This window comes from Betta splendens, chromosome 19, assembly GCF_900634795.4.
Source record: "Betta splendens chromosome 19, fBetSpl5.4, whole genome shotgun sequence".
NCBI lineage: Eukaryota > Metazoa > Chordata > Actinopteri > Anabantiformes > Osphronemidae > Betta > Betta splendens.
The window spans coordinates 15,546,283-15,561,445 of NC_040898.2; the positions used below are offsets into that span (position 1 = coordinate 15,546,283).

The 15,163-nt window shown below is 46.3% G+C and overlaps 2 protein-coding genes across 6 annotated transcripts; one reads left to right on the forward strand and one right to left on the reverse strand.

The window, feature by feature from the left end:
• Nucleotides 1–818: 818 nt before the first annotated feature.
• Nucleotides 819–5,498, reverse strand: gprc5c (G protein-coupled receptor, class C, group 5, member C). 5 transcript variants are annotated; one of them, XR_008693186.1, is made up of 5 exons: nt 5,179–5,498; nt 3,427–4,409; nt 2,613–2,713; nt 1,801–2,485; nt 819–1,534 (listed from the first exon to the last, which is right to left on the reverse strand). XR_008693186.1 is itself a non-coding variant. In XM_055504385.1 (5 exons), exons 2-5 carry the CDS (start codon nt 4,391–4,393, stop codon nt 1,529–1,531), a joined length of 1,191 nt encoding a protein of 396 aa, XP_055360360.1. In that variant the 5' UTR covers nt 4,394–4,409; nt 5,179–5,498; the 3' UTR covers nt 819–1,528. The 5 variants fall into 5 exon arrangements, 3 of the variants coding, with proteins under 3 accessions (XP_055360360.1, XP_028990521.1, XP_028990523.1); XM_055504385.1 differs by having other exon boundaries at nt 1,801–1,917; XM_029134688.3 differs by having other exon boundaries at nt 819–1,353; nt 1,801–1,917; nt 5,179–5,494.
• Nucleotides 5,499–11,867: 6,369 nt separating this feature from the next.
• Nucleotides 11,868–14,004, forward strand: LOC129603381 (uncharacterized). Its single transcript, XM_055504352.1, has 7 exons — nt 11,868–11,983; nt 12,414–12,589; nt 12,685–12,876; nt 12,961–13,056; nt 13,185–13,314; nt 13,404–13,508; nt 13,616–14,004. The coding sequence occupies exons 2-7, from the start codon at nt 12,416–12,418 to the stop codon at nt 13,657–13,659; spliced, it is 741 nt and encodes a 246-aa protein (XP_055360327.1). The 5' UTR covers nt 11,868–11,983; nt 12,414–12,415; the 3' UTR covers nt 13,660–14,004.
• The last annotated feature ends 1,159 nt before the right edge of the window (nt 14,005–15,163 follow it).

Here is a 15,163-nt window from a genome sequence, read left to right on the forward strand (position 1 = left end):
CATGGAAGTTTTTCATCTTACCAGTGAATCAGCAAATGGCTGCAAAGTCACAAACAAAAGATGAATGGAGTCAAGAGCCAAAACCAAACAGACAGATCCAGGTAGTTACTGCAGCAGACAGCAACATAACGTGGGCAAAGCTTCACTCTGTCACGTCTCATCTGGGCTGAAGCAGCAGCTTTGCAGTTCGGTTGCTGTTTAGGATGCAAAGCTGGGAATCGGTGCTAAAAAGCACGTGGCCTCAGCTGGCAGGTTATCATGAATCACAGCAGCAGAGACAAGGAGCTAAACATGAGGGAGGACTGTGTGTAAGAGGGTCCCAGTCCCACCTGAACCAACAGCAGGTCTGAATGGAAGGCAGCGCCGCTCAGGACGTGAGCTCCTGTGTTTGTCCTTCGTGACACCACTTCTCAGCAGCTCCTGGTTGTTGTTTCCTTCTTCCTGAAACGCTGAGCTTTGCACATTATGGAGCACACAGAACTGGAAAGCTCTTCTCTTAAGTGGAAAACCAAGCCATTCTTATGCTTTAAGTCGGTTAATGATCAGCTTATGTTTGTGCGCTGCCTCAGCGGAGTCAAGTTACAGCTACAGCAGTCGACAACTTCCAGAAGATCCAGGAAAAACCACACACGCACACAAACGTCTGAGCTTCTTTCATTAGAAGCTGTGCATCATCATTAGTGTTGATCTGTTACGTCCAGTCAGCTACATGATACACGAGGAGATGCAGTGATACGTTGCTTGGAAAAGCAAACAAACACTTCTCACCAAAATCACAAAGTCACAGATCATTATTTATCAAAAAATAGACACAGAACAACAATCGTCTGTTTTTAATTATTAAAGCAAGTGAGACGATGAGCTAGTGAAAGATGCTGATCACGGATTGGTTGTCTGCTACAGTGTAACCATGTCTGATTGTCTGATTGGTACAAATGAAGTCAAATAAATATACAGCAGCTCTATAAATAGTGTTAAATATATTCATAAATGCAGTAAAATCACATTATACCTTAAGGCATTTATGCTAATTCAGTTGTTTTGCTGTATTTAAACGTGTGGGGGTTGTGTTCAGGGCATCACTGCTCCTGGTGGTAACAGCTTCAGGTTGTTCATCCTGTCTTAGGGCACCTGTGAGGATCACCACTGTGTTGCCTGCACCGGTTTCAAGTCCAGCGAGCGGGTCGAGCTCGGCACCGCCGGACGCCACGGAGCTCGGGCGACATCGGTCCAAGGAGGCTCCTCCCACAAACTACAGCAGAGTCAGCAAGTGGCAAAGGAAAGACGTGAAGTGCAGTTTGGGGCTGTGGAGGAGGACGTTCACCACTGAGTCGTCCTCTGGAAACCGTTGCCCTGCAGACGAACAGACCACAGAATCAATGTGTGACAGCTGCCGTCCACGGCTGCAGCTCATTCATGGAGGACGGATGAAACCTCCTCCTCCCCACGAAACAGTGTAGTGTCTGCACAAACGAGCTGCCCTCCATGAACGACAGCCACCGTGAGATACACGACACGCACTCAGCAGTCAGATCTGAAAGACGGAAAAATGGAGGAACAGAATGAAGGGAAACACTCAGCAGCTCAATCAGAAATCAGCTTTTCCAAGTTTTTTTGCAGTGATTTGTTGTACGTTGGTGAATAAAGATGGAAGGAGTGCAGAGAGCAGCACCAGACCAAGTAAACGATGAGGCCCCGAGACAAAGGCATGATTCACAGTCAACCTGTGGAGACGTTGCCATGGGAACAGCGGGACATGCAGAAAGCGAGAGCGAGCAGGCGTGGAGCCGTGGGACCTACGCCGCTGCCGTTGGCCTTCCAGGGCGCGTCCTGCAGCTGCAGGGGGCTGCTCCCGCCGGGGGCTGAGGGGCCGAGGCTCGCTCTGGGGATGCTCACTTCATAGGCGTCCACGCTGGGCTGGGCCGGGCCGGGCCACAGGGAACAAACCATCAGTTAAGCACAACGCCCACAGCGCTCGGTAACGGTAGCACGACGGTCTAAGCACAGACAGTAGCTGATCCATGGATCAGCAGAGATCAGCTGATCTGAGCAGCTGATCTGTGCTGATCCATGGATCAGCAGAGATCAGCTGATCTGAGCAGCTGATCTGTGCTGATCCATGGATCAGCAGATCTGTGCTGATCCACGGACCAGCAGAGATCAGCTGACCCCTGCTGGTCCATGGACCAGCAGAGGTCAGCTGCCGACGCAGACACCAGCAGTCAGCGCTGGTCTCCTGTTACAGGCTCAGTCGAAAAACCGGAAGACGTTTGTCGCATTGTTCGTGTTTTTGGTAAAACGGGTTTGTGTTTCATGAGAGAAAAGGTTTGAGGATGAGGCCGGGCCGGTTAGCGTGGGCTCAGGTAACAGGTGTGGGCGGAGCCTAGAGGACGCACACAGCAGGGATGGATGAGCGGCGAGGCGTTCAGGGTCCATGACGCCCAGCTGTTTATGAGCGCGTCCTCCAGCTTATCAGGAGGTGGAGCTGTGAGTAGATATGACAGAGCTTCACCTATGAACCGCCCCATGACACCAACCGACTAATTCCTTATCATGTCACACGCCGCTGCACTCATTAAACCTTTAGGACTCGTCAGCGTTCATGTACTCACGTTTCCACCTGCTTTGGTGATGATGGCCAGCTCCGTGGGCTGGTAGACCGAAGCTCGCAGCTGCCCGGTGTAGCCGCTGTACGGAGACACCGGCTTGGACCCTGACGGAGACATTCAACAGGTTGGACTCCTCCCTCATCAGGAGAATAAACCACAGCAGCTTTTACACAGGGATTCATTCACGTCTCACTTCTGGTCATTAACCTCACAAAAAAATCAAACGAGAACACAAACAGACTCTGACTGATGTCTGTCTATATTTGGACCTGTGGGACTTTCCCGTCGGATGTGCGTTTCCTCCTAATATCCTTTGTTCCCCAGTCTTTGAAAGCACCCTTTGTTATCTGTGATCTTTGCACACTCCCTGACGCGTCCTGCAGGAACAGCCGTCACACTCTGTGGCTCCTAACGGCAAACACTGCTGTCTGGAGGAGGCTGCCGTTGCCATGGAGACGGAGCAAACACAGGGTGTGATGCTGCTGGTGGGAGTCAGAGGGAGGCTCCCACACAGAACACTCCCAGTTAGATACTGGACACATTAACAGACACTGGAGCTACATTCACCGAGTGACGCTGGAGCCAAAGCTGTAATAAACGCTTCCAGTGAAGTCAGATGCAGCGGCTGTGAGTCATAAAGACACGGCATAAACACTGAACATGTACTGAACTGTGTAGCGTTCCTGAGTGTTAACTTCAGGTCCGTGTCCCGTCCAGTCCAGTCAACTCAGACTGTGATGACTGTAACGTCATCGATCAGGAAACGCGCCATAAAATCCTATTAAATCCTGAACGCTGCCTCCAGGAGAAGACGCACCTTGGTTGGGCTCGTCCATGGAGAAGCCCTTGTTTTCCATGAACATGTTCTGGTAGCCCTGGTCCTTCAGGACCGTCTCGTAGCCCACGGCCCGCTCCGGGTACACTTCCCCGAGGGCCTCCTGGGGGTCGTCGTCCCGGCTCAAACAGCACAGTTGGGGAATGGAGTAGAGGAGCAGGAAGGCCCAGGCGTTGGCCACCAGGGCGACGGCCAGCGTGGGGTCGTCCCAGGCGGGCGACCCGCGGGCGCCGTTCCCGTAGACGTACATGGCGACCCACGCCACCCAGATGCCCACCGACAGCAGGCCGGCCAGGAGGATGCACACGCCCTCCCGCCTCCAGCGCCCGGGCCCGCCCGCCAGCGCCGCCACGCTGGCCGCCAGCGCCGCCAGCAGGAGCGTCATCACGTAGATCAGGGCCATGGCGAAGTCCTCGTTGGCGATGTTGCAGGGAGCGGCCCCTGTGGCGTTGAGCGGCCCCTGAGGGTGCCGCACCACCGTGACGATCAGCCATTCTGCGTTGATGATGACCTCCACCAGCCACAGCCCCAGCGCCCCCAGGCACAGGCGCCAGGCCCGCGGGCCGCTGCCGGTTCTGGTCAGCACGTTCACCCGCACGCTCTGCATCAGGAGGCAGCTGAAGCAGCCGCCGAACAGCACCCCGAAGAGGAACCGCCGCGAGGCACAGGTGGCGAAGTCCTTCCCCACGATGAAGGCGAAGGTGAGGCAGAAGAGGCCGGCGGTGAAGAGCAGCAGGAAGGCGTGCAGCGGCACTGAGCCCCGGCGGTTCCGGCCGTGCATGAAGGGGAGGCTGGCGAGCAGCGAGAGGACGAGCACCACGGAGAAGACGAGGCCGGCGGCCGCGAACGCCTCCAGCACGATGCCCCACGCGGCCTTCAGGTCGCACAGGTTGGAGTAGAGCGAGTCCACGCTGGGGCCGCAGCCCTGGGGGGTGCTGCCGTTGGCCATCGGACCCGGTCAGAACCTGGGCCAAAGCACAGGCAGCGTGAGACAGACAGCCCGCACCATCACAGCAGCATTGGTCAGTGAGTCGCACGCACGCACGCACGCACGCACGCACGGCTCCAACACAACCTCACCCTCCGCAGTGTTTGCTCGGAGGACACAAATTAACGTTATTCAGGGCCGACGCCACGAAGCTGCAGGACGTTCCCAGCGCCGCGTTACTCATTGACTCAAGTCAAACAGGGTTTGTTTACACGGTGAAGTCACCCGCTCAAACACTAGTTCCTAAACGTGTTTACTGAGACGCTTTAGTTATGACTGCTGTTATTATTAACACCGTCATCAACATTTCAGTCCACACGCAAGAAACAAGAAATTCATTAACGCAGCAAATCAGTCTAATAATAAAGCTGGTTGGTTGTTTCAGCAAAGAAACCAACGGCCATGACGCTGCTTTTCTCCGCTGCAGATCATTAAGTTCGGTTTCTTTCATGTGTTGGAGCAAAAGAATTCAATAAAGTGCTTCAAACAAGTTTCCAGCCTTCGTGCGTAACTACAAACTAACAGGACAATCAGAAGACGGAGCCTCGGGGAACCCGCGTGTAAATCACCTGCGCTCACGGACAAAAGCCGCTTTCTAGGAACATTCTACACCTCCAACAGCAAATGACGGACATAAAACCACCAAAAACAGAGTTCTGCGCCTTTAAAGTGCACAAGACGCCACCTGAGCTTCTGAACCACACGCTTTCAGGCTTTTACAGCTTCCAGGCGAGTTTGAGTTCTACCTGGACGTCGGCTGTTGCTCGGTTCCGGATCCACCTGCTCCAAATGAGCCGGTGGGAAATCATCCACAGTAAAGTCTCCCAAGCGATCACGTCACGTCACGTCGTACGACTGGTCTCAGCTCAGTCCGTTTATAGTTAAATGAACGGCCGCTCAGTTCTGTGCTGAGCGTCTCCGCTTTGTGGCCGCTCCGACGCCTCTCGCTCCCTTTACGCGCACACGTACGCGCACGCCTCAACGCGTCCGCTCCGTTTACCACGTGTGTGTCATGACGCAGCGTCTGTTAACGACCCATCAGTTTAATCAGTTGGATCATAACAGTCTGATTAACGTCGTGACGGACAAACTGATTTACCGATAAAAGTACTACAACGTCCAGCGTGAGTCATTGGTGGACGAGTAGTGACACCGTGTGGTGGAAAATGTACAAGACAACGCGAGGACACAACGATGTGGAGCGAACATGAACCACTGGGTCATTCATGAATCAACTTTATTTTTAATTGTTCTTCTTCATATAAATACTGAAATACTCATGACATAATCCACACAGCAAACACTTGAACACACAATGAACAGTGGAAAATCCACCCATCGATGGATGGATGGATGGATGGATGGATGGATGGATGGATGGATGGATCGATGGATCGATGGATCGATCCATCGATCCATCGATCCATCGATGGATCGATGGATGGATGGATGGATGGATCGATGGATCGATGGATCGATGGATCGATCCATCGATCCATCGATCCATCGATCCATCCATCCATCCATCCATCCATCCATCCATCCATCCATCCATCCATCTATCCATCCATCCATCCATCCATCCATCTGTCTGTCCGTCCAGATCGATCCATCCGTCCATCGATAAATTTACCGTGAACCACTTATTCATATGCTTGTTAGAAAAGTTAGAGCTGTGTGTGGAGTTTGAATATATTAAAGTGTGTATGAATGTGTGTGGTACCATGTTCTGACCATAAACAGTTCCAGATGCCTGTCGACGACGTCCCATTAGAAGTAGGACCACCTGCGTGTTCGCACCAGGGAGCTTTAGCCAGTAACGCTGGTTGAGAAGGGGTTTGAGCAGAAAAGTAATAGAACAGAAATGTAATAGAACAAACCACATCATGTTTGGTTTGTTTTCTAATCATGAAAACAAAATATTCTTACTGGGTCTATTTTTTTTTCTCATTGTGGTAACAATAATATAAGAAAGCAATAAGAACTAATCGTTTCTCAAGTTTAACTGAGTAAAAAGACACAAGCAAATGTTAGGAAAGAGACAAAGCTGGCAAAAAGCTGGAATGAAATAGGAAAAACAACTGTGTTTGAGGAAAGATCTAGAGTATGAGAGGAATTAGGAAAGAATCCCAGCGTACAGTAACGGAGGAGGAGCAGGTAGAAATGGTGCAAAGCAACTTGATAAGGTCCTGGTTCTCATAACTTGTGAGGGGGGAGTGAGAGGGAGGATGAGGATAGGGAGAGGTGTGGTGATGCTGATAGTGTTATGGATCTGTTCTGGATTATGGAGCGAGGTCTGGATCAACTTCTCCTGGAACTGATGGAATCTGCTGTAATGTGAAAACCTCTAGCTGCAGCATCCTTGAGAATGTTAAATAACAGTCATCTGCTGAGAGGTTCAGGACACTCACCAGTGTTGGTGGAGGAACGGCTCAGGATCCCACTGAAATGTACACAGACGGCTCCAAAGAGCCAAACACAGGAAGAACAGGGTCTGCATTTAGCATCCAGCTTCATAGATATCCTGTTTAACAGGAGGAATAATGACACAAACACTTGTTGTCGGACAGGTTGCTCTCAGCTGTATAACAGTGATGCTTCAGCTACAAGTGTTCCTCTGCTGCCCCCTAGTGGCCTGGCCAGGATCCAACCTCTGCATGTCCACAACAGGAAAGCTGCAGCACTTAATGAACCTACCACTGATGTGCTTCTACCTGCTGCTGGAGCTCAGTCTGCTGCTGCTCCAGGACAGTCTGGTCCAAGGAGGCCTGGTTCTGCACAGCGAGCAGAGCCTGCTCCAGCTCCTCCTCATCAGAGGAGGATCAGAGTCGAGGCGGGACAGGTCTCATGAGGTAAAGCAGGAAGACATTTAGTAGTAATGCAGCTTTTTTAACCTAATGCTGTGGAACCATGAGCTTCTGAAGAAACCACCGCTGCAGCTTTACGTCTTCACACAATGAGTCCATTTCGAGCATTTCTGCTTTTGGGACTCCACTGGAGACCACGCTCCACCAGACCTGCAGCGATGCATCAGGGCCAATGGTTAATCATCAACCATGGACTGAGCTTTGAAGGCGAACTGAGCAGAGATAACAACTGTGTTGTCGCTGGTCTGGTTCATAATATGGATAAATGTTGATAAATAATGGATAAACAGCAGCTAACCTTAAAGTTTGCCTGCGAGCAGCTGCTCAGTGTTTAATAGGGTTTAACCCCTTGTTGCTGATATCAAATGGTATTAATAAGAAGGCGTCAACTTGAGTTTGAAACCATAATAAAACAGCTCATTACTATAACTAAAAGCTGGAATTCATTGTTTGGCCACCAGGTGTCACTAAAGATACTGTGCTGAAAAGCTTCGAGTAATGAACTTTTTTTCAATACAAACTTCCGTGCTTCAGAAAAGCACGGAAGCTTGGCCATCACTACTTGTTAGTGTCCTCTCCACTTTCTGTAGATCTCCTGCCAAGCCACGCCCCTTGGCATGGACCACGCCCATTCCTGTCCTGTACCGTGATCATTAGCTGATTTAACTCACCTGTGACGGCCCTTCTGCCGTGCTTCTTGCTGGCTCAGAGAGGGTTGTTGGACCTAGTGATGGATAGATGAGGCATCATGAAGCGTTTCGACACATTGACAAACTGTTTTGATACTGTGTTGAAACTGTACAGTGGATGCAAACAGCCCTTGTTGTCCTGCTGGAGCTCATTCTTGCGTCCGATTACAGACATTGCACTTGGAGAAACTACAGAACCCGAATGATTTAAATCTGGGGTCTAGAAGTGTTTCTGGGGTCAACACAATGTGAGGTGGTTTTGTTGAAATAAGAAAGTTATTTCGAACAAATGCAACATTTAACCTCTTACAATGTGATGTGGAATTTCTGGGAATTAGGAAATATAGCTAGATTGAAATGAAAGCTGTTCTTCAACCTTTTAGAGAAAATCTTAAAGCTTGCGCTCTTTGGAAAGGTAACACTCTAGTTTTCACCAAAGATTCATTGTAGATCTAAATGGTAAATAGTTATACACTGTAGAACACAGTTTGCTGCATGTCTAAGCATTTACACCCTTTATTTCCAAGATTCTGGAAAAAAATCGTGGCTAAACAATTATCTGACCACCTTAGTGGGAATAACCTGTATGAAGATTTTCAGTCAGGATTTAGAAAACATCATAGCACAGAAACAGCTCTGGTTAGAGTCACTAATGATCTTCTATTAGCTTCGGACAATGGTCTAGTTTCTGTCCTTGTCCTGTTAGATCTTAGTGCTGCATTTGATACAATTGATCATAACATTCTATTACAGACACTAGAACATAGAATCGGGATTAATGGAACAGCATTGGGATGGTTTAAATCCTATTTGTTGAACAGATTTCAGTTTGTTCATGTTAATGATAAATTCTCCACACGCACAAGGATTAGCTATGGAGTTCCACAGGGTTCTGTGCTGGTTCCAATTCTGTTTAGCCTATACATGTCTCCTCTAGGTGAGATTATTAGAAAGCATTCTATTAATTTTCATTTTTACGCAGATGATACTCAGCTATACATGTCCTTGGAACCAAATAAAACAGATCAACTAGTCAAAATTCAGGGTTGTTTAAAAGACATCAAATCCTGGATGTCCCAAAACTTCCTTCAACTAAACTCAGATAAAACCGAGATTCTTATTGTTGGGCCTAAAAATCTGAGAGAGACACAATTGAGTCAGATAGCCACCCTGGATGGCATAACATTAGCTTCAGATTCTACTGTGAGGAACCTTGGTGTCATGTTTGACCAGGATCTCTCTTTTACATCATACATTAAACAAATCTCCAGAACCGCCTACTTCCACCTTAGAAATATAGTTAAAATCAGAAGCATCCTCTCTCAGAGCGATGCAGAGAAACTGATCCATGCATTTGTTACCTTTAGGCTGGACTACTGTAACTCCTTACTCATAGGATGTCCTAACAGCTCCTTAAAAAGCCTACAGCTCATTCAAAATGCTGCAGCCAGAGTTCTGACAGGACTTAGAAAGAGAGATCACATTTCTCCTACATTAGCTTCTCTGCACTGGCTGCCTGTAAAATGTAGGATCGAATTTAAAATTCTCCTACTCACATACAAAGTACTCAATGATAAAGCTCCTTCTTATCTTAAAGACCTTATAGTTCCTTATGCTCCCAGCAGAACACTTCGTTCTCAGAGCGCTAGGCTACTTGTGGTTCCTAGAGTGTTTAAATGTAGAACAGGGGGCAGAGCTTTTAGCTACCAAGCTCCTCTCCTCTGGAACCAGCTCCCTCTTCAGGTTTGAGAAGCTGACACACTCTCCACCTTTAAGATTAGGCTTAAAACCTTCCTTTTTGATAAAGCTTATAGTTAGAGATGGTTCAGGTCCCTGGCAATTATTGTTAGTCACAGGAACCATCTCTTAGTTAAGCTGCAATAGACATAGACTGCTTGGGGACTTAATTTATACACTGAGCTCCTCTTTTTCCTTCTACCTCCTCTGTCCCATAACCTCCCATCATTGTCCCATGTTTAACTAACCTTGTCTCTTTCTGTCCAGTAGTTGTGCTTCCCCCCCCCCACTCTTTCTCACTCTCTGTCCTCACCTACAGGTATCATTGGAGTCAAAGTTTGGTGTCTGTGATGGGCAGCTGCGGATCCAACCATCCTGCCTGTGCTCTGTTGTTGCTTGTTGTTGCTTGTTGCTGTTGCTGTGCTTTTCTATCTCTCTATCCTCTCACCCCAACCGGTCGAGGCAGATGGCCGCCCACATCCAGTCTGGTTCTGTTGGAGGTTTCTTCCTCGTTAGAGAGGGAGTTTTTCCTCTTCACTGTTGCTGTCAAATTAAATGCTTGCTGTATGTGGGATTTGTTGGGTTTAGTTGTGTGTGTTTTAAACCTTACTTTGTAAAGTGCCTTGAAATAACTTTGTTGTGATTTGGCGCTATATAAATAAAATTGAATTGAATTTTAGCTTTACGGCGGCTATGTTCGTTTACTGGGTTAACACTAGAAGCTGAAGAGTGGGGGAGGTCGTTGTCAGGAAACTGGACATGATTGGGTAGTTGTTGCTGTGGTTACCCCGTACTTGGGCATTTTTTGCCTTGCTTGGGAGCGTAAAGCTTACAGCCTCCATCTTGAATTGAAGTTTCGGTTTTAAATTAAGCAAGTTTTGCCTAGAAGTGGAGAAAAAATATTTTTTGCATTTCTCATTTTTCTGAGAAATGCAGTGCACTGTCAAAAAAACAGGTGGCGATCATTTATTAAGAGATTTATTTACAGAGACTGTTACAAGACAGCATTCAAATATTTACACTACAGCCTCATCAAAATTTTAGAAATTACTGCGTAACATCAGTGTCGCTTCCCGCCATACAAAATGGTGACTTTGACAAAAAAAGAGCATTGGTAAACAAAGCTAATAAGAAACACAGGCATGGCATGAGCAAGGCTAGACAAAATGCTAGGTACGGCATTAGCAAGGTTAGACAAAAGGCTAAGCACAGCATGAGCATTGCTAAACAAAAAGCTAGGCACAGCATGAGCATTGCTAAACAAAAAGCTAGGCACAGCATGAGCATTGCTAAACAAAAAGCTAGGCACAGCATGAGCATTGCTAAACAAAAAGCTAGGCACAGCATGAGCATTGCTAAACAAAAAGCTAGGCACAGCATGAGCATGGCTAAACAAAACTAAGCATGGCTGAGCAAAATAAGGGCGAACATAGCAAAACATCAGTTATGATTAATGAGAGGCACTGCACGTCGAATAAGCATAGCAATGTGTGACTAACATGAGCATAAACAAGGCTAGGCATGAGCAAAATAAACAAAAGCGAGTATGGCAAAGCAGAAATGGCTGCACAGAACAAACCCAAGAGGAGCATCGTGCACCAACATGGCTTACAAGCTTGGCAACGTGTGACTAACATGAGTACAAATGTCCATCAACGTCAGCATCCGTGATGAAGACAATGACCCAGCACAGAATGGCAGGCTGGGTGAGTTTATGTAGGGAAGCAGAGGAGAAGCACAGGTGTGTGGAATAGACTCAACTGAAGGCTACGCTCATGGAGGAAGTGGGTTTGGTCCAGAGTAGATCAGAATTAATCAGAATTCATGTCATCAATTGAACTTACTTATACAGATAAGGACTTCAAATAAATTGGTACTTTACAAATAAAACTGAGTTGAATTGAAGACGGTAGTTTGACCCTTTTTAGACCACTGGCATCTTATATGGTGCTGCTTTATTACAGATGTCAGATTATGTATTAATAATATGTTAATACCCTTAACGTGTAGGTTGAGACGCAGTGCTCCTCCTACGCCACAATGTCGGGGAGGTGTTGGGCTCCAATACACTGACCCTCCCTCCCTCTATATGCATAAATATGCACACGACCTAAGCAGGTGTCAATTTGAACCTAGAATTCTGTTAGAGACATCAGAGGAAGTCCACCTGAAAACCACGCCTGCACCAAGAAGAACAAACATCTTCTCATCCAACTGCTTCAATTGAATCTCACCCACTCAACTGAACAAATCTACAGGTTGGCTCAAATAAATAATACATATGTGAAAAATTTTTTATTACTCATATTTCGGTAGATCTTAAAAAACAGTTAATATGATACTGATCTCCTGGATTAGCTCAATGCAAAAGATCAGATCTGTCAAGACCAGACATACATAAATAACATTAGTCAAAATGCCGCGTCACCCAGGGCTTTGAACCTTTAAGCAAACTGCTTGATTAGATGACAACGCTGCAGTGTTGATGTATGTGTTCCACATACTACAGTACATATTAAAAGAGATATGGGTTGAAAGCAAGCAGTTCATTATGCAGTAAGGTTATTGGTAATTGTTTTATTATTCACTTTTAAATATCGCAGGATGCAGCCTCTGCTACTACACATCTAACTGCAGGTGCAGTGTTCTGTTCTGTTTTCTAACTCAGTCACTATCCACCTGATCTAGGCATGTACACCAGGCTCATCATCACTGTGCTGATTGTGGCAGGAGTAGCAGTAAACACTGCAACTGCACAGTCCATACGCATGGTGGCACAATCAAACAGCACCACGAACTCAAACCCTACATCTACAACACAAGCTTCTACAACACAAGCCTTAAACACAGTTGGGGCCTTTACAGTGAGTGATGTACATGATAGAAAGAACAGTTAAATTGGACACAATAATCAAGTTAAAATTTAATACTATTCTTTTTTCTTTTATGCCCCCTGCAGACAAGTGTCTTCAACTCTGGTTGTGGGGCCCAACAGCTGTGTTTGTCTCAACCCTCTTCATGTGACCCGTCCACAGGTGGATCATGTGACTTTATTTACTCCCAGCAGCTGAGTGGTCAAAACTATCAGCTTGGGCTGTCAGGAAGCTCAGCGGGCTACATCGCTGTCGTTCTGTCAACTGCCGGCTCAGTGGTATGTCAAGTTCTATCACATAACCAAAAAGTCTGATATGAAAGCCATTGGGGTAAACAATAAAATGTTTCTGGTTATTTGCAGGGAAACAATGATACAACCTACATTTGTGCAAACAACAACAGCGTGGTTCAGTCCTTCGTCGCTTACCTTATTGGCAATGTGCTGCATATGACACCTGTAGGTCTTTTATCTCATAAAGTGCTAGTGGTTTAACACACACACACATTTTATATATATATATACATATATAAATGACCCAGCGTATGACCCACATATAATCTCACGAAAGTGTGTTCGTTTTGTAGCTGGGTATGAACTCTATGAATGGCAGTGTCAAAGGAAACAGAATCCAGTGCATATTCAATGCCATGTTACCAACTAGATGTCCTAGGGCACTAAACCTTCAAGTAGGATTCCTCACTGGGAGCTACAATGGTAAGATAACCTGCCAGAGATACACATTCACACATACACTGTGTATGTCAGCCATGTTCTTATCTAGTTGTGTTGCTCTGTTCCTACAGCAACTAATGGTACATTGGGATTTCCTACCGTCATATTCCAAAAATCTGCAAATCTGTCCAATGCAGCCAGCCACGCCATCACATTCAAACAATCACTGACCGAAGGTGGGCAGGGCTTTGACAAAGCTATAGACCTTAATACCTCCTCCTGAAAGATCAAATACCTACATTGCAACCAGGTAATGATAATTTGCTTCTCATTCTGTCAACAGCCGTGCTGATTGTTATGGTTGCTCAGCGTCTAACCATGTCATGAGAAGAAGTTCATCACACACCATAAACAGTTACAGTATGCCAGGAGCTACTGTACTTGGATAAGAGATAAGAGTGAAAGAATTCTCAGCTTTTAAGATATCTGGATCTGGATCTGGAACAATTGTAGAAGCAAAAAATGTTGGGAACTGATAAATCAATAAAAGAGTCAATCAAAGTTGTCTTTCTGTGTTTAATTCTTGCAAGAAGAGAAGTACATAAAAACAGTGCAGTTGCCCTGCGAGAGTGTAGTTCAAACATCTCTCTCTGTCTGTGACTCCCTTAATATCGCTATTGTTGCTAGGGAGTCAAAATGTGACTTCTTATCTGTCTAAACAGTTTCATAGTCATTCAGCTCGGTGGAAATTGTAACATACAAAGAACAGGGTGTTCATACATTTGATCATTTTATGTTGAATGCAATGTTTCATAACACATTGAACAAATATCAAAGTTCTATCGCAATATAGAATACCTTCACATAAATGAAATTTCCATTACGGAGGTTGAAAATTTGCTAATGATTCAGACTCATGCTTTTATTTTGAAGGGATGTGGAGGGAGTGTGTGCTTAACTGCTAAAGTTTAAATGGTGTCATGGACCTTTTGTAATTAATCAGTCAGAAACTGAAATTTTGCTTTGAAAGTGAATTAATTAAATGTGTGCTTTTATTTTGAAAGGATTTGGAAGAAAGGCATACCAATAATTTCTACATTGTAAAGTACTCATACATAACCAGTCAAAAGCAGAATTAGTGCTATTTAGGCTAAAAATATAGATTGGTGCTTTTCTTTCGAAAGGATTCAGAGGAAGTGTGTGTCTAATTACTAAACAATCAAACAAGTGTAATTAAGTCATCAGTGAAATGCTGTAGACACTGAGCATCAGCAGTTTGACCTGTGTCATGAACTGAGCGGAAGCGAAGAGACGTAGGACCCGCATGCACAGCACAAGGCAGGACTTAAAAGCCAAGTTCTTTCAATAGCGACGGGACAAAAACGTCAGGAAGAGAAAGGTGGAACGGACAGTGGTCGAAACCAGTTCTCCAAAACCCCAGCGAAGGCACAGGCAGGGACCAGACAGAGGCGCGGTAGAGATGTCCAACTCCAGACCTCCTGCTCGACACGGCGTCCATCTTTTCAATCATATTTACCACATCAAAGCTACTCATATATTATTATCCACAGAGAAACACAAATACACATCTTTAATTAAATAACTTTTATTTCAAATAAAGCATAGACTGAGATCCTGAGCAATCACGTATCAGCGAGGCTTTGATGGTCAGTTCGCTCTGATGCAGTTCTCACACACAACCAGCGGATGTCGTTGTTCTGACTGTTAAACGGTGTCGAGCTATGTGTCGATTTTAACCCAGCTGTGCCATAGTTGCTCATTCATGAGGACATGGGAAGGTGCACGTGGGAAGGAGAGGCTTGTTGGACCTCGTTTATCTGGCTGCAGTCAGACCCTGTGTGCGCCCATGTGTTCGCTGTGCTTTGCTAAG